Raw genomic sequence first — 25,903 nt, forward strand, 5'->3', positions numbered from 1 at the left:
CCCTTAGCAACATGGAGAGCCCCGTAGGAGCAACTTAGTGAATAATTAATGGAGTTTGTACACTTTATGGATCATATTGCCATCATTATATATGATGGAACTTGGTGGAATGTTGCTGATTTCCCTTCCTTATCCGGTATGTCCCTGATAAAGGCAGGATCTCAGGGTCAGCATAGTTGACCATATAATAGGCAGTCATCTTAGCACTGGATACCCTGGTCAGAAAATGGCTCCATATGAACATTTTTATAAACCCTTGGTGTATTATATAAGAATTGCTCCCTTGGAGGTAAAGGACTCTGGGAACCTCTTGTCCCACAGAGACCTAAAATATAAATCAAGGGAACAGATGTCCCTATGTATACTAAGGCCACAATTCAGCCTCACCAGGACACTCCTATTCTCCCCTTTGGAATTTCAGAGATTATTGATAGTGACCAAGGTGCTCATTTCACTTCTCAAAACAGACAAGGCTGGGCTCCTGAAGAAGACATTCAATACAACTTCCATGTCCTCTATAGACCCCAGGCAGCCAGTTTAATTGAGAAGCGTAATGGCCCCTTCGAAGAATTCCAAAGAAAAGAAATAGCCCTCTGCTATTGCCATAGGCATAGATTAGTCTGAATCCACATTCCCTGGGACATAGATCCTTGTACTACTGCCACACGGGTTCTTCAGTTTCCTTTATTGGCCATAAAGGGAACACCTCTAAAGTTCATGTTTTTGAAGTGCACCTCACTATGTGGCCCTCTGTGTTGGGGGGGGGCACAGCTGATGCATTAAATGAAAAATATGTAGATTATGACCTGCTGAATGAAGAGGCTTAAGTCACCTGCACAAGGTTGGCAGTTACCTCCTTCGGTGTCCGAGCTCCCACTTTGGGGAAGTAAACCCAGGGTCATTTGGATGAAAAACACAGTTCCAACATGCTCACACAAAGGAAGTAAAGTCACAAGGTTTATTACTTACAAATATCAGGGCAGGGGTCAAAGAGCCAGGGAAAGGGCAGACCCCTGTCCCAGGCCATGAGTAAGCAGGCGGTAGAGAACAGGGTAGCAAGTGCCTAGAAGGTGACAAGGTGGACGTCACTCACTTTTCACTGGCTTAATTCCAAGTGGTTATTTTAAAAGGTGCCCCAGGAAAAGCAAAGCCGGAACTTCTTGTGGGAATCCTAAGCTTAGGTCCTTATCTAAACGTCCAGACTGTGCAAGAGCAAGGTTATCATACTGTGAACTGACTAGGCAGCTACTCAAAATAGTTGTTTTTCTCCTCACACTATCTTTCTCCTGGTTAAGTGCCTACTCCATGTCCTGGAGAGGTTCCTCTACTACCTAGGAATCTCAGTGCATCACCAAGGGAAGAATTGGTGTCAAGACATCAGGGAATCAATTATGGTATAAGGACTGAAATTAAAGCCAGATATTATGTGCTACCCTGACATCTAGTGTATCTAGACTGCCTTGAATGGTCTAACCTCACCTTCCTTATTCTCCTCTGGAAGATAAGATCCCCTAGCCATACAGCTCTGCTTATCAGGGGGGACCAATCACAGTTGGTTCTTAATTAGTGTGGTTTCATTTCCCTGCTAGCTCCATTGAATTCTCCCTGGCCACATCCTCCAGCAGGAACCAGGGAAAACCCCTCCCTCTTGATAGCCAAAAAGCCTGCTTCTCATAGCCCCTGGTAGTGTGGCCTTGTATTTTGTGTGGTGTCCTCCTCCCCCAGGCTATGAGAATATGTGGCTTGTAAATTGTTGTCAATTTCGCCTGTCTCTCCAGTGTCCAATGTTGTGTGTTCCCCATCCCCAAAACCCTAGGATGGAAATCTCTCCCTCACCAACAGGGTGGATAGTTGATGATTAAAACCCACCCTTCACCTACCTTCTTATTTTTTTTTCAGTATTTGACTAAATTTGTTGAAGTAAGTTGAGCTAAGTTGGGTGAATTTATTAGCTGGGATGATGATGATTTTATAAAGTCAGGTTATTCAGACTTTTTCTTGGTGAAGCAGCAGTCTTTAAATAGGATTTCTCGGGGACGTGTACTCCTATTTGTCTGACTCTAGGTTTGCTTATTCACTGCCAACATAACACGCTGGTTAAGAGGAATAAAAATGCATATATTAGAACAACATTTTATTCTAAATATCTATCATAAAAGGACAGACAAGACTCTTTAGTTTCTTAGGCCACATTTCATGGTGCCTTCTATGTGAGAATCCTCCTTAGAAATGAGCATGTGGCATAGGGAGAGCATTGAAATTTAAAAATATAGAGTGAAGTTCTAGATGCTATAGCTTATTTTTATATTTTTAAATATAGTTACTCCTAGAATTTCAAGTTAAAATAAGACACAGAGACTAGAAATATAGCTGGCACGGGTTAAGAATTCAGTCAAGAGAAAAGGTTTGGACCTTACGTTTATGGTTATGCTCTTGCATCAGTCAGTCTATATTTGTCTCATTTGCTTCATAGGTAGGTTAAGGACCAGAATATTTTCAAGGACCTGCTCTGCACTAAAAGTCTATTATTCTGTGGGGTCCACTTAAAAAAAAACATAGAAAATAAAATTAATTGCTAATAGAGTTTAGATAGGAGTTGATGAATACAGGTCAAACAACATAAAGGTATTACGATTTTGTTCAAAAATATTTGCCGAAAATGTTATTTGAACAGATGGAAAGGAAATATAAATAGCTTTTTTACAATTATTATGTCTTTATTTTTATTTGTATGCCTTCCTCTTCATTATGTAGTGTCATGCATGTCACAAAAAGAGCCAGAGGTTTCGACTTAATCTGCATCCTTTTTAAATTAGTCAAGACCACTTCTGGCATATACACTAGCCGAAGGTGCACAGGGAAAAAAAAGAAAACTTTTAAAAATATTTCTAATTTACATATTACATATTTATAGAATTCTTTCCAAATAAACATAATGAAAAAATTCAACTGAAGAGTTTTAATTTAAATTGCCATAATAATAATAAATTACTACAGAGGGAATGAAGTAAAATATAATAGAGAGACTATCATTTGACATAAGGGTAAAAATCTAAAATTTTCTGAACATGTTTAAATATAATGCCATTCCGGTTCTACTTGGATAGCAAACGTAGCAAAAACTGAATGATAGAGAGAAAATTAGCAAGCCCTGCTACATATATGATTACCCTTTTCTTTCTTTTATGTTGTCTTGTTTAAAGGCGGCATGATCCGCTCAGGCAAACCAAAACTCCCATTCATAGTGACTTCTCCCTCTCATCAGTCAGCTGACCGTGGGATCAGGGAGGAAGTACCATCTATTGCTTTCTGAATTGTCTCTTGATTCTGTCCTTCCACCTCCATTTTTACTAGTTCAGTACGTAAGTTACTTGTACTCACTTGCTTCCTAGCTAGAGATTTACAACAATGGGTCTCTCATTATCCCAATTTCCCTTTTTTCTGTTTTTATTGTTATGAATTATCTCATAACATCATCTAAATCATAACGCTTCATTATTTGTGGCATTTATTTTTATCTTTTAATTATTATTATATCTAATACTGGAACAGACTCTTCTAGAGTGTTAAAGGAAGTATTATATTTAAACCAGAACTGTGCAACATACCAAATTTTAAAAATACCTAATATCCTTGTCCACTCCACCTACCTGATTGTTGTCAATTGAAAACATTCTTACCACCTCAGCAGGAATACTCGACTAGTAATCACGTGTTGTAAACTTGTCATCTAGCTTTATGAAATGTTATGCCAGTGCACATGATTCTGCATGATCTCTTAATGGCATTTCCAGTTTCTCCCCTGTTCTGGTCCCTATAATTGCAAGGGCATTTTCTTAAGATTATGGAGACACATTTGAACTTAAAATATTTGCAACACTGTCATGTAAATCCATACATCCTTGTCAGGATAACAATGGACACAAAACACACCTCCACAGAGGCATCCCAATGACAGACTTTGGTATGCCTGTGTTCTAAAATAAAATTTATATATCCTCTNATGGCATTTCCAGTTTCTCCCCTGTTCTGGTCCCTATAATTGCAAGGGCATTTTCTTAAGATTATGGAGACATATTTGAACTTAAAATATTTGCAACACTGTCATGTAAATCCATATATCCTTGTCAGGATAACAATGGACACAAAACACACCTCCACAGAGGCATCCCAATGACATACTTTGGTATGCCTGTGTTCTAAAATAAAATTTATATATCCGCTCTCTGTTTTACTCCTTTTTTTTTTTTTTTTAAGATTTTAGTTATTTATTTGAGAGAGAGGCAGCAGAGGGAGAGAGAGAGCATGAGCTGCGGTGGGGTGTGGGGAGAGGCAGAGGGAGAGGAAGAAGCAGGCTCCCCACTGAGCAGGGCTGGATCCAAGCACCCTGGGATCATGACCTGAGCCAAAGGCAGATGCTTAACCAACTGAGCCATCCGGGCACCCCTGTTTTACTCCTTTCTAAGGTATTCCACTTTACCTCATTCTTTATTGCATTTTAACTAGAATTATCTAACCATCGTTTATTTTCATTATTTTTCTCTTTCTTTTAACTTACATATGTATATGACTACATGAACTTTAAAAATCATAACTGCTTCTCAGTCTCTTCAAATTTATTGGAGAGTGAAGGAAGACAATGGTTGTATTCTCTCTTTCTCTTTTTCTCTCTCATTTCTCACCTTCTCTCGCTAATTCAACTTTACTTGGTACATTTTATTATAACCATTGTGTTGTCTCTTTGTGGTCTACGTAGCCCAGTATAAAATAAGGGTGGTTACCACGCAACACCAAAAGAAATTGATCACTAATTGCCTATGTGTGAAAAAGCCCATGCCAGCTTGTTGAAGATCAAATATATCATTACCTTCCAACCAGGCATTCTGATAGCCTAAAGATTAATTAATATAGTGCACAGATTGTGTATGTGTCTGCCTATAAGATGATTTTCTCCATGCACTCCTCCATGAGTCTCTTTTGTGTTGGTTAATACCTCTCCCCATCACAGACACACACACACACACACACACACACACACATACACACATGCATCCATGGCTATCAATTTTGAGAGAAATATATTGCCAGAAAACCTTGAAGTTGGCCTTCATTCCATTATTAATTAGGAAACACAACTAAGAATATTAAAAACTCTCATACTTCTAGAATAAAATTCAGTTTCATGTTTATGCAATTCACCACACCAACGCTTGTTTTCTTCCCTTTTTTCATGATTAAGAGAAGAGTCACTCATCATGATAAAGGGAGGAAGAGGATGGAGATGGTGTTCCAAATTAGATAATTGCAAAATTCATTAAATGTTTCTTACTTCCAGGCAGACTGGTTGAGCAACGACCCAATGATTAGCAACTTCACTCAAAGAAAAGTAAATAGGTAAGATGAAGCAAAACACAAAGTGTCTTCTTCTCCACAATATTCTCAATAGAAGTTTTTACATGGATTAATACATTTCCTTTAAAATGTAAGTGCCCCTTTAGAAACACTAATCTAAGCACAGATTAATATGAACTGCTTTAGTTTGGTGATAAATTTAAAAACCTAGTTTTCATAAGGAAATAAAAGTTTTGATTATTAAAGAGAAAAGAAGAAAATAAAACAATTTTGAACAACCCAAGGACAGCTCTAGAGAAGGGTCTGCCAAACTAAGAAATGACAACTTCAAGAATTCTATGATTATAACCATTGACGAAAGAATCCATTCAATAGAACAGATACTGAATACTGAAGGTTTACACGGTACCCCTTTAACTAATCTTGATTTAATCTTGCTCGTTTAAAGGTCATACTGTAGAATGAAGAAAGACTTTTCCAAGCTGGTTATGCTGTTGCTATCCAACAAGGACTACGTGAAAGAAGGGATCTCCCACAAGCCAAGTCAACCCGACAAGCAGAGCCCCGGGGCCCTTACCAAAGCCTGCCAGTAATCAGGACAAACTGTTAGTATTTATACTGACAGCCAGTATGCCTTTGGGGTAATCCATGATTTGGTGATGCCATGGAAACAGAGGAGTTTTCTTAAGTCCTCTGAGACCCCAATCAAAAACAGGACCACAAGTAAATGAACTTCTTACAGCTATTCTTTCACCTTCTGAAATTGCTGTCGTCAAAATTGAGGCCTACACTAGAAGGACTGAACTTGAATATCAGGGAAATGCCCTAGCTAACTTTCATTCACAGACAGCAACAACAGAATCTATAAAAGTTGCAACTCAGATGGTGAACTCCATTCTGCTTCAGCAAAAAATAACCCCTCATTGCCAGACTTTTGTCATCTTGATGTTCTTGTAACATAGCAATTGTCTTCTCCTGAATCAGAAAAAATAAGATGGGCAAACAATGGCTGTAAATTAAATAAAGAGTTGGGGCTATGGGAAACCCAAGATGATGGTTTTTCCTGGCTCTCTAGTAAACCCCAATTTTCAGTTTTTGCATTCCTTTATCCACCATGGTGCCATTAAGGTGTAGCAACTTTTTTTTTTTTAAGGATTTTATTTATTTATTTGACAAAGAGAGACAGAGCACAAGCAGGGGGAGCTGTAGAGAGAGATAGGGAGAAGAAGGCTCTCCAGTGAGCAGAGAGCCCAATACGAGGCTCGATCCCAGGACCCTGGGATCATGACCTGAGCCGAAGGCAGCCACTTAACCGACTGAGCCACTGAGGCACCCCTGGTGTAGCAACTTCTATAAAATTGTGCAATTTACTACCAACATCGAACCTGTCAAGTCTATAATCCTGGAGAAACTATTTTTGTCCCAAGAGGCCTCAGACTTACTCCTCCTCCTCCTTTTGAGCGCCTGTAGCTGGACTTCATTCAGTTGCCACTTAGTGTGGGTTACTGATATGTACTTGTTATTTTCTGTATGTTTTCCAGATAGTTTCAAACTTTCCCCTGCCACAAAGCTGACGCTCCCTCGGTTGCAAAGAAATTATTAAAGAATGTGTTTCCCACTTGGGGAATACCTTCTGCAATCTCCCATGATTGAGGCAACCATTTCACTGGACAAATCATATGAGACTTACCGAAAACCTTGCAAATTTCTTGGCATGATTACTGGCCCCATCATCCTCAAACATCAGGCAAGTTCGAGAAAACTAATGGGATTTTCAAACTCAAAATCTCTACTCTTGTTGAAACTACTGGTCTCCCTTGACCTACAGTATTGCCTCTGGACTCGCTGACTGTTCTCAGATCCCCTCTGGGAAACAAATGAACTCTATATGAGATAGTCACCAGTAAACCACTGTCTATTGGTATACAATTTTCTCCTGCTCCCTCGTTGTCGTGCTAGTATGGCTAGCTACTATAAGTATTTAATGTCTTTTGCTAAAGAGTATCAACAGGTTAAAGAAGCCTTCCATATCCCAATTCAAAGGACCCTGTTTGTTGGCCATTGTCTGAAGACTGTTGACTGGATATTCTGCAAACATCATCATCAGAGGACTTTCCCTTTGCCCCATTGGAAGGGAAATTACCACACACTCTCAACCACCGACGCTGCTGCAAAACTGGAAGGCATTGAGTGTATGGTACACATCTTGCAGCTAAAGAAGGCTTTACCTGACATCTGGTCCTGTCCAGACACTGAAGACCCCCAAATCAAACTGATGAGGAATACGAGTAGTTGACCTTAGGGTAGACTACTTCCACCCAAGACACCAGATCAAAACTTCGTCCTTTAATTGAACATGAAAACTTTTTTCTTCTCTTTCTTTCCTTTACTCTGTCATTGGCCTGGAAAGCTAACACCTTCTGAAATTTTCCTCATCCATATTTCCTAGACCATTGCTAATGGGGGTGAGCTTCAGTCAGCCACTCTTAGAAGTCTTTTACCAAGTTCAACTTTTATGACAGAACATCCAGTGCCTTGTTTTTTTTTCCTTTCTCCAATTATAGCTGTACTTAGGCAATTACACTTGTATACCTATGTAAATCTTTGTACAATCACACTCTCACATTTCCTTGAGTATCTACATCAGATCTGCTCCAATCACTAAGAGATCTCTCCGGCAGCCCCCATCTTTGCAAGGAATTCAGAACAATTCTTTATTTTAGGCTATGAGATTTACTTTCTGAATGTGCTGAAAACCTAATTGATCCCTGGGTTGAAGGGGCAAATACAATAATCTCTGTGAATGAATCCATCAATAGCACCTCCTTAATGGGAATGGTTTGTGCCCTAACTGGGTTTGTCTTTGTCTACAGTGTTTATCATTCTCTTTGGACCTGAATACCTGGATGACTGCTGTATAACTGGGCACTATTTTTTAGGATATCCAACTGTGCCCCAAATTTTCCACAAACTAAGACATCTCATTAGATGGCTCCCCTGAATTTACACCATCTAATTAGAAAGGACCTCCCAGGGTGCATTCATGACTTAGGATTTGCTTCCTTTGGCAGGGCCATATTTCCCTGGTTAGGGATAAATGTTAATGAGAATATGATCAGAAACCTCTCCTTAATTTTTGAAGATAGCGTAGAATCTGTTGCTAAGACAATAGCTACCCAACAACGATCCTTAGACTTTATGACCAAGGTCATTCCTGACAACAAGATAGCCCTCGATTTTCTTTTAGCTGACTGAGGAAGTAGGGGTCTCTGCTGTGGCCAACACCACCTGCTACACCTGGATTAACACTTCTGTGGAAGTTGAAACTTGAGCACATAAGATCACTGAGCAAGCCACTTGGCTTAAAAAGGTGACTCCTTTAGCGGGGTCTTTCTTTGACTTATTTGATTTTGATTGGCTTGGGTTTTGGGGACCATGGCTCCAAAGTACACTCCAACATTAAAAATATCCTGCCTATTATAATTGTAATAATCTCCCTAGCGCATTTCATTCTCTCAAAAGCCTTAGATGTATGTTCACAGCTGCTAACCACCAAGAAAATGACCTCCCTAAGACTAGAATTCCAGAAAAGAAGCAAAGAGAATGACAAATTTAAGGACTATGAACCTGGAACCGTGACCTATGGATACCACAAAAAAGAAACAACAGAAGCTGCCAAGTGGTAGCTGAGAGTGGTGCTAATGCCTTAAATTTTGATCATATCTCTCAGTCAAGCTGACAGTCTGATCAAAAGGAAGGAATTGTTAAAAAGGAAACCACAGGTCCAAAATGGAGTTACTTCTGCTAGGCCCACATCACCAAATGGGGGCTTTATTCCTAACCTAATTGCAGTGTCAACCTTCCCCAGGAATGCAATCTTAATCAGTCAGTCTGGAATTTTCTGCCCAGCACCAGTGAACTAACCCACATAATAAGATCCTTTTATTTCAGACCTTGCCTGAAATAATCCTTTATTTTGTTTATGACTGCCTTCCCCTGGCTTTAAAAACCTTTTCCTTTCTGTAGCCCTTTGGAGCTCTCTCCTACTTGCTAGATGGGATGTTGCCTGATTTATGAAGAGTTCAGTGAAGCCAGTTAGATCTTTAAAATTTACTCAGTTGAATTTTTGTTATTTCACACGGCCCAAATTCATTTTATAAGTCATATGCAAAAAATATCATTCTGTCAATTATTCAGTAACTCCAACAAACATTTATTTTCATGGAAATAGAAAGTTATTCAAAAAGCACATTGGGGATCGAGGGGAAAAATCAGGTAAATATATCCTAGTGCAATTATACATATATATTTTTTAATAGTAGGAATAGAGGGCTATTTGAGAGTTGCGAAGGGAAATGACTGGAACTCAGCAGCTGTGAGTTTTATTTCCTGGACTCCATACCACAATAAATAGAGAGGCAAAGGTGAACTGAGCTGATGAGTGGATACCAAAGGCAAGTCAACTTGCATCTTGAGGTCTTGCAATAAGCACTGCTTCGATACAACTCAAAAGCCGTCTGGAGTTTTGACAAAGGAATGATTTCCATTTGTAGACTGTATTCCATACTTTTGGTAATCAAGAATAGTGATAAAGGGATGAAAGTGATATTAATAATAAAATACACCACCTAATGTGCGTTAGCATTGTGCTATGTATTTCACATATGTCAGTTCACTGAATTCTTGTTAAGACTTTTACAGCTAAGTGTACTTCATATTTTACAAAGGTTAAGAGCAGGATTCAGATGTGAAAGAACTTTTTGAAAAGATCTTTCCTGACTTTCTACAGCATTCAATAAATTTAAATTTGAAATAGTGATCATATGGTGCAGTGCTTTTCAAACATTTGGGCAATGATTCACAGCAAGAAATGTATTTCACATTGTGACCTATTTCACACATATATCAGAAAAAATGTTTCACAAAGAACTATTTGTTTTTACCATGAGTGATATGTTCTCACACTCTTCTACTCTACATTTTTCCTATTCTATTTACTTATAGTTTTGTTTTTATGTTCTCGTCTTAATACACTGAGTTACTCTCATAACCCACAGTTGGGTTTTAACCACAAATTTGATTACTTGATTATTTGACCATTTAATTATTTAATATTTTCCCAGAATTTCTTTGGTTCTCAAGGTAAACTAGAATTTTCATGAAGGCAGATATTACTACCATGCATCCTTAACTCCCCTCATTGTTGGACCTTACTATAGGTATGTAATTTAATAAAATTTAATTTTTATGTCTGAAAAGTTATAATCTTGGTTAAATGGAAGAGTCTGTGATATGATTCCCAGAAAGGATAAAAGTAAGGGATAGGAGGCACAGGCCTAGGGGACCAAAGTAACTTGTAGTTGTACCTGTCAACATTTCATTGAGAATCATCATTCCTGTGTATTTCAATTAGTTATTTTCCACCATAGGGTTGGTTTTACTCGATGTCCAAAAAAGAGAAATACTTAGTCCTATCCCTCATTGCTTCATAAAATGAATTTCTGTCCAGGTATGTGTAGTCTGAACTTAAGAGAATCAGTTACATAAACCACACATGAGATTACAAACACATTTCTTCTATTACCTTTCAGCTGTTTCAGACTGTAAATTTCTGTAAGATTCATTCAGATTATTTTTACATTATAAAAAAATCTATGACTTAATTTATATTTTCTTCTTGAATAACGATACCATCTGCATTTTATTTTTTCTTACAATTCCATTGACTTTAAATATGAAATAATTTCTTTCTAAATTTTAGATAAAATGTTTTCCTCTTATTACTTGAAGGCACTCATATCCTGTGTACAACTTCTCTGTATCATTCCTTGTGGACCCTTGGTATTACTACAAACCAAAAAAATTAAAAAGAAAATATAACATTAGGTGGAAAAAATATATATATTTAAAATATTCGTTGTGGGTATCATGAGAATCATATGGAACTAAATGCCTACTTTCGGAAGTATAAATATCATGAAATCCTTTAAACCTAGCATATGTTTCTTCGAATGAGACTCAGTTTTGAACAGATGTCCCCTTAGACCTGTTATATTAAGACTAAAATTACTAAATCAGCATTAGTTGTTTTTAAACTTAGGGTCATATTTTGCCACTGATTTTTATTCAAAGCTCCCATGGGAGTCAGTGGAAGATCCATGCATGGAAAAATGGCATAATATGTATCCTAGTTTTATTTATTTCATATGTATACAGCAGTATAAAATAATATATTACATTTACACTCATTTTACTTATGTATTATTATAGCATTCACAGTAACAAACACTATAGTTAAGATTTAAACTCATCTTTTGTTATAATACCCTGTTTTCACTCACAGATAACGTCTCAAAAATGTGTTTAGAGCTGAAATTCCCTGCTTACTTTCAGTTCTATGATGTACGGATGTATTGGAAGTCTGAGTTCTATCGTTCAGAAATTTTTGAGTCTCATGTGAAAATTTAATATTTGCATCATTAATGCAAAATTTTCATGCAACTCAAAAACATCTGGAGTGTAAAACTTCAAACTAAGCATGTGACAAGTTTTCAAGAAATAAAAGTCATTTTTCTAATTTTACAAATACTTAAAAAATAACAGTGGTTAGAAATACATGCATGCACACTAAAAGTATTAGAATTTTAGTCATATTATTGCCTGCAATACTCTGGCGGCACCCATCTACCAGCATCCTCATAGAATGCTATAATCTAAGACCTATGCCAAGTTTTAGAAGAAAAAAAAATACTCTATTGAACAGTAGTTTCACAAATTACTGTATAAGGATTTTGTTCGACCTAGCGGAGGGAAATTCCTTGAAGTGCTAACAATATATAAAATAATTTTACTACTCCATGGCATAAAAAATATGGAATTTTGTCATTTTCTGTTTTTCCTTGTTAAAAAGGAACATATAAAGGATGTTAAGTGCAAAGCCTTTACCACTACAAAATTAGAGTTGAAAAAGATAAAGAACCCAAGCAATTGCAATATGAAAAATATAGGATTTTCAGAAAAATTATCAAGTATACCAATGCTTTAAATATTTTTTAGTTCCTCGGGTATTAAAAGCACACATAGAAATATGAGGGGGGAGAAAGAAAACCACATGAAATGACAATTAACAGTCCTCTTATCAGTCAGTACCGTACGTAATTTTCTTTATCCTGACTAACATTTGCAGCATTCTGACTGAGTAATTATATTAAATATTACTTTTACTCCAGCAAATAATTTTTGTAAGGTGAAATGGTACAAGTCATATACAGTTTAAGTTTATGCTGAGAATTATGAGGATTTTTGTTCCTCCTATTGTTGGAGAAGTAGGAGAGTTTCTACATTACAGAAGATCTGACGGCAAATTATAACACTATTAAAAAATGAAGCAAGAGGATGAGTAATTAAAATATTTAAATCTTCTACTATAGTAATTAATTTGCAATGTTTGATAAAGGCATTGCATTTAATATCTTCAAAAAACAGAATATACATATTTCCTTCATATTTCCCAAGAAAGATGGTACACTTATAGTGACAACATTATATCTGTTAAGTAATCCTGATGTGATATTTAAATATAGGAATTAAAATGATTTCACAGAACTATGTTCACAAGGTAAAAATTAGAATTTTACATGTGGATAAAATATTTCTAAAAATTGTCGTTTGACATACCTTTGAAACATTAAGACACTGTTTCCACAGGAAAATATTTTGACATTTTTACTACTTTAAAACTAACCATATTATCAAGGAGTAAATGTCATGATTATTCATTTTGGAAATAATTGATGAAATATTGTCTAATAATTTAGATATTGTTTTCCTTTGATAAGTATAAAATGACATAAGGTTGGATATTAGGATGACTAGATTAAACAGAAAAACTATCCTAAAATTATTTTTCATGCTAATCTAATAAATGCTTATTTGGAAACCTTTACTATTGGTGGATTGCATTTTTCTGTTTTATAGTCACCCCCCCATCATTGGTATATATAACATTTTAGCCAATTTGCTAAAATTATATCCTTACTCTATTATAACTTCTGATTTACTCTGGATGCACTAGGTAATTGATTAATAATGAAATGTTTAGTATTTTGTTTTAAATAATTCTATTTTTCACACAAATTAGATAAAATTTCCTCTTTTCTTGTTGTTTGTTTTTGTAGATTAATGATATAAGAATTTAAATGCAAATTAGAAGAACTGTTACTATGACATAAAAAAAACTAATGCATAAATATATGGCATAAGAAGTTTGTTCAAGGGAGATTATATACAATGACATAAAGGGCACAATCATTAAAGAAACTTTCTTAAGGTTGAATGAATGAATATAACCATAATATATGAAGTATGTCCTTATTTTTAATGCATATGATAAGGCAGATGGATGTGTGTTTTCCCCCATAATTGTAAGATGATGAATGAAAGGTTTTAATTAAAGCAGAGTGATTCAACAAGAAAATCATTTTCTTGTTTAAAAAGCAATTAAAACAAACAGACGTTTTTCCAGCTAAATTATATCGAAACATATCCTTACTAAAATAGTCTATCATTCAAAATATTAATGTAGTGGTGCCAAAAGTTTGAGAAAATGTTACTGCTGCACTTATGTGAATGCATGTGCTTTTTGTGTCATACGTGATGGATTAGTTTTACATATTTTTAAAGAGTTCCCAAAAGGCTGGAACATTACACGTATTATTCCAATAAATAAAATGATTGGGATTCTGACATATTAATATCTCTAATTTGATAACAGTCAAATGAGTGATGCCAAAAGCCACTCAAATATATACATATCAAGGACATATGAATATGTGTATGCTAATCGAAGGAAAATATTCCCATTTACATGACCATAAAATTGGGTGGAAAACATTTGTTATGTGTTAAGTTTTAGCCTATTCTTTAATAATATAGCACAGCTCAAATTATCACTGAACTTATAAGATCAGTTGACAATTAAGGTAAATATTGCCAAATTGATCTGTAATTTGGATTGGGCAAACATTCAGGTATGTTGAAGGCTTTTTTAGAGGGGAGCTATGAGAATTCTGTTTTTTGCTAAGAAGATTATCTCATATTCTCTGATTTTTCTCTTTTAATTTCTCTCTCAGTTGAGCAATAAACAACAGCAGGAAAAAAAGAAAAATATGTAAAAGAAAGGAAAATGCATCTTAACGAATTTAATAATTAGCTTCATTGACCTAAAAGTAAGAGGCAAGCTTAACCTTTCAAGGCTGACTCAGGAAGAATTTCTCTCATTAATAAAACATTGACTATATTTAAGTTATAAAACTTTCACATGTAAGATAATACTGAAACAATAATGTACCATGTTTCTATCTCCAAATTTATTTAATTTATTTTAAATTTAGAGATCCCTTATATCTTATAGTTACTCTTTACCAATTCAGATATTGATATATCTCTATATATTCATATAGAGTTATAAATAGATTTTATATTCATGTGTTATTATGAGTCACAAAACTATGTAAAACTACGTAAAATAAAATTTTGTGTGAGTTCTATGGTTGATGACTTCTTAAAATAGTAATCTCAATGACATATTTTACATCACAAAACGTACAGACACCCAGTGTTCGTTTTTGTTTTTTTCTAACAACAAATACAGGTGAATTTATAGATTCCTTATAAAAGCTTTAAATGATTCTAAATTCAAAGCCATAGAAATAGAATCGAAAGAATGTAGATTGTTAGAGATTTTGATATTACATGTTCGGTGCTCTTCTGATAACATCGACAGCTATATCTTTGGCATTGAAAATTCAGTACGAGTTCTTGACAAAATTTTGTAGCTTAGAGCTTCATTTTCTTTTAAACAAGGAAAAACAGGGTTGAATAAGATATGAAAATTGGGAAGAAATTATTAAGGATTATTTTTTTTTCTTAGTAAGTTTATCTTTGGGACCCTGAATTACCTTTTACTTTACTGTATGATGTGGACTGTATGAATCCATTTAAAAACCAACTGAGTTGTACCACATTTTAGGAAAATTATATAATATAATATATATACTTTATATTTATTTAGAAGCTTTGAAATAGTACAGTAAACACTTTGCAACACGGTGTATAAACTACAGAATGTCTTTGATATTTTGTGGGTCTTCAGAATACAACATTTTTATAACCCACAGGTGAAAAGAACATAATCACAATCTTTCTTGTAAAGTTGGAATAGTTTGGGGAACACTTGATCACACAAAAATAATATAAAACAGTCAAGTTTAAAACAGTGATATTGCATTTATAATGCACAAATTTCCTTTATCTTTATGACTGGCTTCTCGTGGTGAATATAAACATCTAAAGGGCTCAGTGACATTTGGAGAGAGAAAGATATATAGTGCTGTAAACAGGCACACACTGATCGGAGAGGCAAAATCAGTTGCCTCTAAAGTTTCTACAGTTCTGCACATTTCAACTCATTTCTCAGGCCTGCTGAGAGCAATTAGGTCCTATAATTGGCCACGATGACTCCGCCGGCAATCTAATACTCAGTGACACACAGCTAACTGGATGGCCAAGATAATGAAGTTGAAAAGTTGATGCTTTTGTTGGTCGACTTTGTGCAAATCATGCTGCTTCAGGTAAATCCTGTAGAATTGACTAGCATATCCTTTTCCGTGCTGTGAAAAAGAAAGAAAAATACTCTAAGAAAAGGAGCCTGGGTTTTGGAATTTAGAATTGCATGTCATTGTAAAAGAAACAAATACAATTGGAAATAAGCTGTGTCCCTACACAAGATCCATGTAGTGTCGAAATATTTCAGTGGTAACCCTGGTTTCTAATAGTTATAGAATAAAGTTATTCTGGTGCCTGGCTTTCCAAAAATGACAATTTTGATATTTTGAAAAATCCATTTCATGTGGGAGATGTATACTTTATATACAAACCACCAGTAATGTGGAGACTAACCTTTTAAAGTGACATACCAAACAATCCCTACTTCACTACTTATGCACGACCAGAGTATAGAAAAAAATGTGTGGCCCTTAAACATTCTAGAATAATCCTTTATAATATCTCCGAAAAACTGGTTATATGTTTAGTTTAATAAATTTTGAATTATATATATTTAGTCAATATACGATACAGAAAACTGTACCAGAAAATGTTTATGTAGTTGAAAAGTAAATGATGCTTCACATTTTCTAGGTTTACTTTATCTCATCTTTGAAATTATTCAAAAACCAAACCTTTTCATGTCTACAGAATAAAAAAAAAATCTTTATTTATCCCCTAAAAGGAGTCGGTTTTCTTATAAAGAAGGTAGAGGTGCAAAGAGAAAAAGATATTGAATTTGTCCAAGTCTTATAAAATGTATTGAATTATGAAGTAGAATTTCCAAATTCAATCATTTAGATTTTTTAAGTATTTTATTTATTTATAATGATAATGGATATTTCTTCTCACCTATCCATCATCTTTATATTTGGCAATGAACACAATGAGAACAGAAACTGCAACCCCTAGGTCAGTATCTGGCACATAACAGATATATGATAAAAAAGTACTGAAAATTGTGTACAACTGTGATAAAAGGCAATTCGGTTGTGTAAAATCAATTAAAATAAAAATTATGTATATACATAGAGAGAATTAAAAATTAAGAACTACTCTAAATAGCATAACTGAATTGTTTCAATCTGGTGAATAGTTGGATTTTTTTGTTTCTTTTTGGGGTTTCTTTACATGAATGTAAGAACATACTGGTCAGTTCAATTCCTCCTCTATGGTATGTCTGTTAATTTCAAGTAGATTACCTGGTTTATAATTTTCCTAATTTATTTCCCTGATTCTCTCATTTACTTTTCCTCACAAGCTCAGTTTGTGACCAGACCACCAAACATTTCTTCCCTAGGCCACTGTTTAGCAGACACATCAATTAAAATTGTAAAAGTCAGGCACCACCATTGACAGAAATAAAGTAAAAAATAACATATACACGTACTGTGTAGTAACTAGTATTGAAAACAATCAAAACATATTTTGTTTTCTAATATTATATAATATCATGAACTATGAAATGAGTTAGCTCCAACACAGGAAGGACTGCATGGTAGTTGTTATAACTTACCTGGTCATAATGCTAAAAAGAGTATTCTACAAAAGCAAACAGAAATTTGCTCTTTTTAAATAGTCAAATCCTATTTTCCTATGTTGTTGAATTCAAATTCCCTGTTTCATGATAAACTTGAGTATATCTGATTTAAATATATTTGGTTTATACCAACCAGAATTTAAAATTCTTCAGTAAATTCAAATAATTAAGCATCGTAGAAATTCAGGTTTGAAAAATGAATTGGACAAATAATTATGGTGACCAAATAACTTATTGTCTAAGCTGAACAATTGTGTGAGTAAAAGGGAACACTAGGAATAATTATATAAGACAGAATCTTATGCTTTCATGGACAACCCAGGCAATATGAACACCCTATAAACAATACCACTTTTCTCAAAATAAGTTAGAGATATTACTTACAGGATGTTTTTTCTTAAAATACTCATTTAGAGGAAACATCTTAAAATACTCCTTTATAGGAAACTAATTTATAGGAAACATCTCAAACACTTATAGTTTGAGGGCAAAAGAAACTCAAGAGCGACCTATCCTCAACCTATAAAGTAATTTATTATGTGCAAAAATTAATATACTGAAAAGCTACCTCTTAGTATAATGTAGAAATTAGCCAACCCAATACATATTTAAATGAGTAAAATATTTCTAATTAGGTTAAAAGATTACTTATGGGAAAAGCTATTAGCATGGATATTATATGTTCATTTGATTCAGTCAAAATACAAAAAGAAATTGTATTATTAAAATAGTTCAGAGTTATAAGAACACAGGTTAGTACGCGGTATACTTGATATCTTAAATCTAAACATAAGCTTAAATGCATATTTTTAATTACTGCTTAGAGTTACGTGTGTGCTGCTTTTATTTAAAGTGCACCTATTCCAACAGTTATATGAATAATATCATCGCCTTTTATTAAATTACCTTCTCCCACCTATCTGTTAATTCAGAAATGAAAATCTGAATAGGACAAGTGTTAAGGGCTGAGGTTGAAGGTCAGAACAAAGTAGGATGAGGAGGAAAGAGTTCCCTCCATTCCGAAGCAAATTTCCCAAATGTGAAATACGGCCAGACAAACTAGAGAAAATGAAATATTATCACGAAAGTTATAGTCACATACATTTTATTTCAAAGCTTTTAAGAACTGAATTTGAATATTGAATACTCATTATCTTTGGGGGCTGTCTGGGTTAATGTTGGACAAGTAGCATACAAATATATATACATATATATAAAGCAATGTTATTACATTTTAGAGTCAGTGCCAAGGACATTATTCCACAGCGTTAACTGTTATGGCTCTGCATTTGCTGAAGCATTTCAGGCTAGAGAGAATGGGTCAAAAACATTGAATCTCTATGCTTTATGATGTATTCTACATATGTTTTGGAATTATGAAAGCATACTTGAAAATTTTCTGCCTTTTCTTTTCAATTCACAAATGCATTTTTCCCCCTAGCTATTCATCAGCATATGTAGGGATTTGGTCACTTGAGAGAGATGAAAGATTTTCTTTTCAGTCAAATCTAAAGTAATAGGAAAAGGACTGTTAGTATTTTTTTTTTTACTTCTACTTTTATTATTCACTGCATTTATTCTTCATAGTGAAATACAGAAATCTCACATTTAAGACATTTATCTTATTGTCTGAACTACGGGTGAAAAAATCACTCTTAATGGAAAAGAGATATTCAAATATTTATTTTTCATAGTATAGCATATATATGTGCATATATATTTAACATGTATGTACGCATATATTTAACATATTTTTTAATGAAAGTTCCAGGATGCGTGTTTTTCCTCATATTGTGGAATCCTGTTATTGCCTTTGATAATTTGTAAAGTATGATATTAAACTTTGGACATTTACAAATTCTGATCGATGACTATAAGCATATATGTTGCAAAAATAATTGTAAAAATATCAGTACTGATATCCTATTTATACCACGTATAATAGTATAATTAGCTTGGTGAAAAATAATTTGGTATAATGTATTAAAATGACAATTCAGTAATTTGAATATTCACGTTTCTATACTTGCATAACAGGAAGCAAAATACCCTTTATACTTTATGACAGTATGAACCATAGACGCTAAAGAAACATATAAACATGTGAAGTGATCTAACCTATTTCTGTGACTGAAAGAAAGAACAGCCTTCGAATATCCCAGATGATTGAGACTCTACTGCAGTGAAAAACTTCCAGAGGCTGAGATCAGTAACCTGCTCCAGAGCACATTCAAATATTTAATGAGCCTCACAGTCAGGACACTTCTTTATATTTAAAGTGAATCTAGCAGACAAGAGTTAAAGCCCATTACTCCTTATAGAAGTCAGAAACACCTTCCCTCTCTTCCCTGAGTAAAAGCATATCATAAACTGAAAGATCGTTTAAAAGCAAGCCTCCATTAGGGATCTGTCCAGTTGAATAATCAATTCTTTTTACTTTCCTCTATCTTATTCTTGAGCCATTTTTGAGGATTCTCTTTAAAAATCTTGCTAATTTTTTTTCTGTTTAACTATAAAGTCCTTCAATGAACATAATAGCAGTAACTATTAAATGTGGGTCGCTGCTTGATTTGTCTATCTTCCCCCTTGAACAGTGTTAGATTTGCTTTAATATTTTAAAATATAATTGTACATGGTTCATATTGTAAATGCTTTCCTTTTCACAAAAAAAATGAAAGAAAGGTTTTAAATTTTAAGATATATCTATGAAAAAAACAATTAAATTTATTAATTTATTATGAATTACAAAAAGACTGAAAGCCTTCTGTTAATGTAATATATATTGTCTTTTGTCCAATAATACTAGCTTAGTGCAGCATAAACTTGAGTTCTTACATTTATTTCATAATATTCACAACATCCTCAAGCTAAATTTCCTTTTTTCCTTTCATCAAACAGTATGTTTTTTATTCTATCTTGACAGTGTTCAGGGATCATAGAATATATCTAGAAAACAAGAATTCATCTGGAGAAAGTGGTTCCCATATGTAAACTTGATTAGAGAAACTTTTACAGAGAAAACTTTGTGAAATAAATGACTCAAGCAATCCTTCAGAACATTCATGCAAGAAATATATATTAAAGCCAAGTGTTCTCTTTAGTCTATATGTGTATGTAATGCTTACAATGTAATTTGCAATTAATAAATGTTTGTTAAAAGATAAATTCATGGGTATTTGAATAGGTAACAAATTGGCAAGCGTAGTTTTGTGGTAGAGAAATTGACATCACTCAGTGAGTAAACTGGATCTTTTCTAAGACAGGAGACAAGCATGTTGAGCATATTCTTTTCATAGACATTCTAGCTCTAGCAATTCTAGCACCCTTAACTACTATTAAAAAGAAAACCACTGCCTGTCGTTTTCATCTTTCAAAATGACATCACTTAGACCAAATTCCTAAACTGGAGCCTTATACCTGCTCTAAATGCAGTTTCTACCTCCCCCAGAGATGTAGTGTTAACCAGTCAGTCAGAAGAAACTTTTCGATTAGCACCAGTGAGTCAGACACAAGTGTCCTCTCCCTTCCCCAAAGGAAGATGAGGTAATCTGCATGTTAAGACCCCGTTTTTTATCCCCCCAAGGGAAAGCAGCCTTGCGTGGAACAATCCTTTCCTTTTGCTAATAACTTTCTTGCCCCACCTTCCTTCTATAAAAAGGAAATTTTGCAAATTTCCTCAGAGGGCTCCTGTATTTGCTAGATGGGATGCTGCCCGATTGGTGAACCATTTAAATAAAGCCAATTAGATATTTAAAATGTACTCAGTTGAATTTTTGTTACTTAACAATAGTCACCATCTCCCCTAAGAATCCAGTGTAACCAATACTGCTCTGTTTCAGTTGTGATAAAGATCGTATGCTAATTTAAGGTTATGGATTAAAAATTAATCAGGACTCATTTTCTCACTAAGAATGGTATGTGCAAAGAAGGAATTTATTTTGTAAGCTGGAATGTGCCCCCCAAGATCAAGTAGAGTTGATGCACTGTGCAAAGCCATGAATTTACCAGCAGTGAAAGTTTCAGAACTTTTTGCTCAAATTTTATTTTCAAGCCAAACTTTATGGTTAATTAAAAGACTTAACAATCTTGAAAATAGGAGCTTCTAGTTGTCCAGAAGTACATTCCATAACTGTGACACTACAGCATGACCCTCACATAGTTTTGTATGAGGCAGTGAATCCCCTGAAACATCATGGGTTCCTTCTAGATAGAGGATCCATAGGCTTTTAGAGATTTCTATATACTTGCATGTGGTTGGGTATATGTGGGATGTGTAATTTAAAATTGCCTTTGCACAAAGGTGATGGTACATTTACAACTGGTTCACTAGAAAGTTTCTAGTCTGTGGGTTACTGCAACCATGTCAACTACCACTAATATTTTTGACAGGGTAGAAGTACAATTATAGTAGCTCAATTTTGTTTGGTTTAGAAATCTTTAATTCTAATTAACTAGATTAATTAAGAGTGCTTTGAGCTCTACAGCAAAAACCAGTGATAGTGTATCAGCTCCTTTAATTAGACAATACACTTTATTATCATTATCTAAATTGATTTAAGCGAAATAGCTAAAAACACAGTAATCATGCATAATTTTTCCACCTAAACACAAGAGTTGTCAATATTCTAAATATCTGTTTTTAAATGATAAAAATATTACACTTTTAAGTTAAAATACTCAGAAAAAGTAAAAACCTACTATAACAAGGTATTGCATAAAATTTTATAGATTGAGGGGATCTATTCCAAACTCATCTTAGAAATGTGGAAAATTATGCCTCAGAAGCTTAATGATTTTTCCCTGAAGGGGGAAAATAATAGGACAGACCCTACCCAGCACACTCTAGCCACTCCATCAGGCTCTCTTTGGTGAACAAAAACCACCTTGATTCATTAGTGTCTTAAAATCAAATTTGGAGGCTGAATTAGTTTTTAAGTGCTGCCACCCTACATTGATACATAGTTAGGCAATGGAACTCTAATATATGTGGTCCTCTATGTTTATGGTATCAGTGAAATTTCCCTGAATCCTGTATCATAACCCACTAAAATATGAACACTGATTTGTTCCAGAACTATTTGAAAATCACATTTTTTACACTGGCAATAAAGAAGTACCCTTGAAATTTCTTTTAAAGATAATCCACTCAATTATCTGACTTTAATCATGACAAAGAATACTTTCATCCAAGTTAGACAAATACCATTATTTTGTGCATTTAAAATTCTAACAAGACATCCATATGTTCCTTTAAAGAATAAATGATTCTTCTTTTGTCTTTGAGAATTATGAACGATAACATTTGCTGACATTTAGACACTTGTATTTCAACTAGTTTCCTTCAAAACAATATAATAAGGAGATCAAATTATTTATTTCCCTGTAAGGTTGAAATTAGCATTAATTTTCAAAGCAGAAGGCATGAAAAGCACCTGAATGGGACTGATCATTCCCACAGATATAGGGATCTTATGCGTGTAGATCTATTTGCAACAAATATCACTGTACTGTGATATTAGATCAGGTCTTAGTGATGTGCTCAACTTTGCTTTTATATGAAAACCAGCAAAAATTCCAGCAAAGATAGGAAAACTTAAAAATAAACACATAAGACCTTCATTTAAAAAATACATAGCCATGTGTCTAATTTATTAATCACTAATAATCTACTTAAACAGTGATACAATTTCAAAATAATTTAAGTAACACCTTAGATAATTAAGCCACGAAAACAAGTGGAAAATCTTCTGGATTGGTAAAATACTTATAACACAAGGTATACAAGTTTATTTTCAAGAAAGACACACAAGTACACACTACTTAGAAACTGTGTGTAAAAGTACAGCTGTATATTTAATACTCTTATTGATCTGATTCCCCTAACATAATTCAGTTGCTTCTATGTCAAAACAAATAGCAGATTATAAATGGCTCAGAGAGGGGTTGGAAGGCTGATCACTCACACTAGAACAAGTTAGGAGCCCCAAGACTAGGTATGGGCTTTCAAAAACCCCTTGAGCAAGGTTGGCAGAGGAAATACAGAGTGCCCAGTTACATATGTATTTCAAATCAATAATGAATAATTTGTTAGTACGCATATGCCCCCTGCAGTATCCAGGTGTCCTATTTTTTATTTGCTAAACCCACAACCCTATCCTAAGGCATCTGCTTCATGACACACCACAGATGACACTGGTCACCACTGGGGCAAATATTATAGTGTTTTCTAGAAAAATGTTGCATTATATTTTCTAATTATTTTATAACACTAATTCATATAATTTTATATGTATTTCCATCTAAAATGATTTAACATTAAGATATCAAAATTTGTTCTTTAAATCAAGATTTAAAATTCAAAAGAAGAAAATAAATACATAAATAAAATTCAAAAGAAGATAGAGAAATGAAACTCAATTATCTACAATATAAATTCATATTTAATGTATTAAACATCATACATGGATGCAATTTTAACTATCACTTAGATTATTTCTTTGTATCAGGATTAAATTTTAACCTTGTTTTGAATGAAATCTTTGTTTTGTGAGATATAGCATATTAGATAAAATGTTCTTTCTTTTTTTGCATAATAAACATAATTTTAAATCATTTACTCTAAAATCTAAACCAATGTATACATTTTAATTTTAGTTATCCCCTAGAAATTCATTAAACCACCTCCTCCTAGTCCTTTCAATTTAACCCAACATCAGATAATTAAAGATATGAAAACTGATAGGCAGGGCATCTGGGTGGCTCAGTCAGTTAAGCACCTGCCTTAGGCTCAGGTCAGGATCTCAGCCTATGCATTGGGCTCCCTGCTCAGCAGGGAGCCTGCTTCTCCCTCTCCCTCTGCTCCTTGCCTCCCCACCCCCGCTCCTGCTCTCTCACTCTCTCTCTCAAATAAATAAATAAAATCTTTGAAAACTGATAGGCAGTAAAAAAAAAACTCACCTTTAAAAAAAATCACAAAAATGCTATATTCTTGAAATAAGATTATATCATGCTTGTTAAATGCTAGTTATGTACTAAATAAATGACAAGATTTGGATCCTTAAATAATTGTATTACCTCTCATGACTTTATACTGTGTGTTTAAATAGGGCTCATCTTAATTACTGTAAATATTTAACCACATAATAGATAAAAGTCATGTATACACTTACTATTTATGAAAAATACTACAATAAATCTAGGACAAAGTTCAAATTTTAAATAATCAACCTTTGCTGGGGCCACTAACAGATTCTGGTTAAATAGTACTGACAATGTATGGTTATTTACAAGATATATATAACATTATTAAAACATGATAAATGTACAAACCTACCTTCATATTTAATAAAGTTCTCACACTAAAAAAATGAAAATTTTGTCTTATTAAAAAAAGTATTTGAGATATTCAGTTGCCACAAAGCCACAGAAAAATAACTAAGAAAACAATCTGAAAATAAATTATGCAATAATGATGATGAGTAAAAATACTAAACACTTAAAAATTGTTACACTGAAACCCCCAAAACCCAAAGGAAAGTCAGATAAATTGCCTGTAGACATAGTTACCCTGTAATGTGAATAATCTTTTGTCCCTGCCTGTAAGCATGTATTACAATGGATCTCCCTCCATTTATGCTTGTTTAATTACCTTATATTTACTTGATTTTTTTACATATATGTTTGTAAATGACACGCAGCAGACCACTGAAAAAGTATATTAGTGAAATTAGCAGTTGGTGATGGTGAATCAAGAGGCTTAAGGAGTTTTGGGGTATTTTAAAGATTTATTTATTGATTTGAGAGAGCATGCGCACACGTGCACCATCCTGCAGGTGGGGGAGGGGTAGAGAAAGAGGGAGGGGCATCATCTTAAGCAAACTTCCAGTTGCAGGGACCCTGATATCATGACCTGAGCCAAAATCAAGAGTTGGATGCCTAACCAACTGAGCCACCCAGGCATCCTGAGGCTTAAGGAGTTTTTAAAGAAGAAGTGATCAATCAGAAAAAAAGAATAAAAGGACTAATATAGTAAAGCCAGAATAAAAAGGACATGAAAATTATGGAAGATTGAAAGATGATGAAATCAGGGAAGAGTATGTTAGGATTGGAAATGGTTAGGTTTGAAGGGTTGTTTGATTATTTGTTCTGGCATTAAGAGATTATTATAATTATATTAATTTGTGTAAATCAGGAAGATGCCTAACTAGATAACTAAAGACAAAAAAAAAATAGCACTTGCTTTCTTAGCTTTAGGATGTTTCATTTGTTGATTCATTGATGTAGTCTATAAGCATTTATGGGTGTTTACTTTGCTCCAGAAAAAATTCTCGGACTTGAGACTCTAAAATGAATACACATGGATTCTGCTTTAAAAGATTTAACCATCCAATGGTAAAAACAGTTGTT

The 25,903-nt window shown here is 34.1% G+C and overlaps 1 protein-coding gene across 2 annotated transcripts in view; it reads right to left on the bottom strand.

The window, feature by feature from the left end:
* Positions 1–25,903, bottom strand: part of PCDH10 (protocadherin 10) — a 71,250-nt gene that overhangs the window by 14,662 nt on the left and 30,685 nt on the right. The window contains exon 5 of one of the 2 annotated variants that reach the window (XM_019798123.2): positions 9,552–16,022. The exons of the other annotated variant lie outside the window; for it this stretch is intronic. Within the exon in view, the coding sequence (XP_019653682.2) occupies positions 16,003–16,022 (20 nt within the window). The 3' untranslated portion in view covers positions 9,552–16,002. Of the gene's footprint in view, positions 1–9,551; positions 16,023–25,903 lie in introns of those variants that run through there. 2 annotated transcript variants of the gene reach the window in all.

This window comes from Ailuropoda melanoleuca, chromosome 5 (genome assembly GCF_002007445.2).
Source record: "Ailuropoda melanoleuca isolate Jingjing chromosome 5, ASM200744v2, whole genome shotgun sequence".
Taxonomy (NCBI): Eukaryota; Metazoa; Chordata; class Mammalia; order Carnivora; family Ursidae; genus Ailuropoda; species Ailuropoda melanoleuca.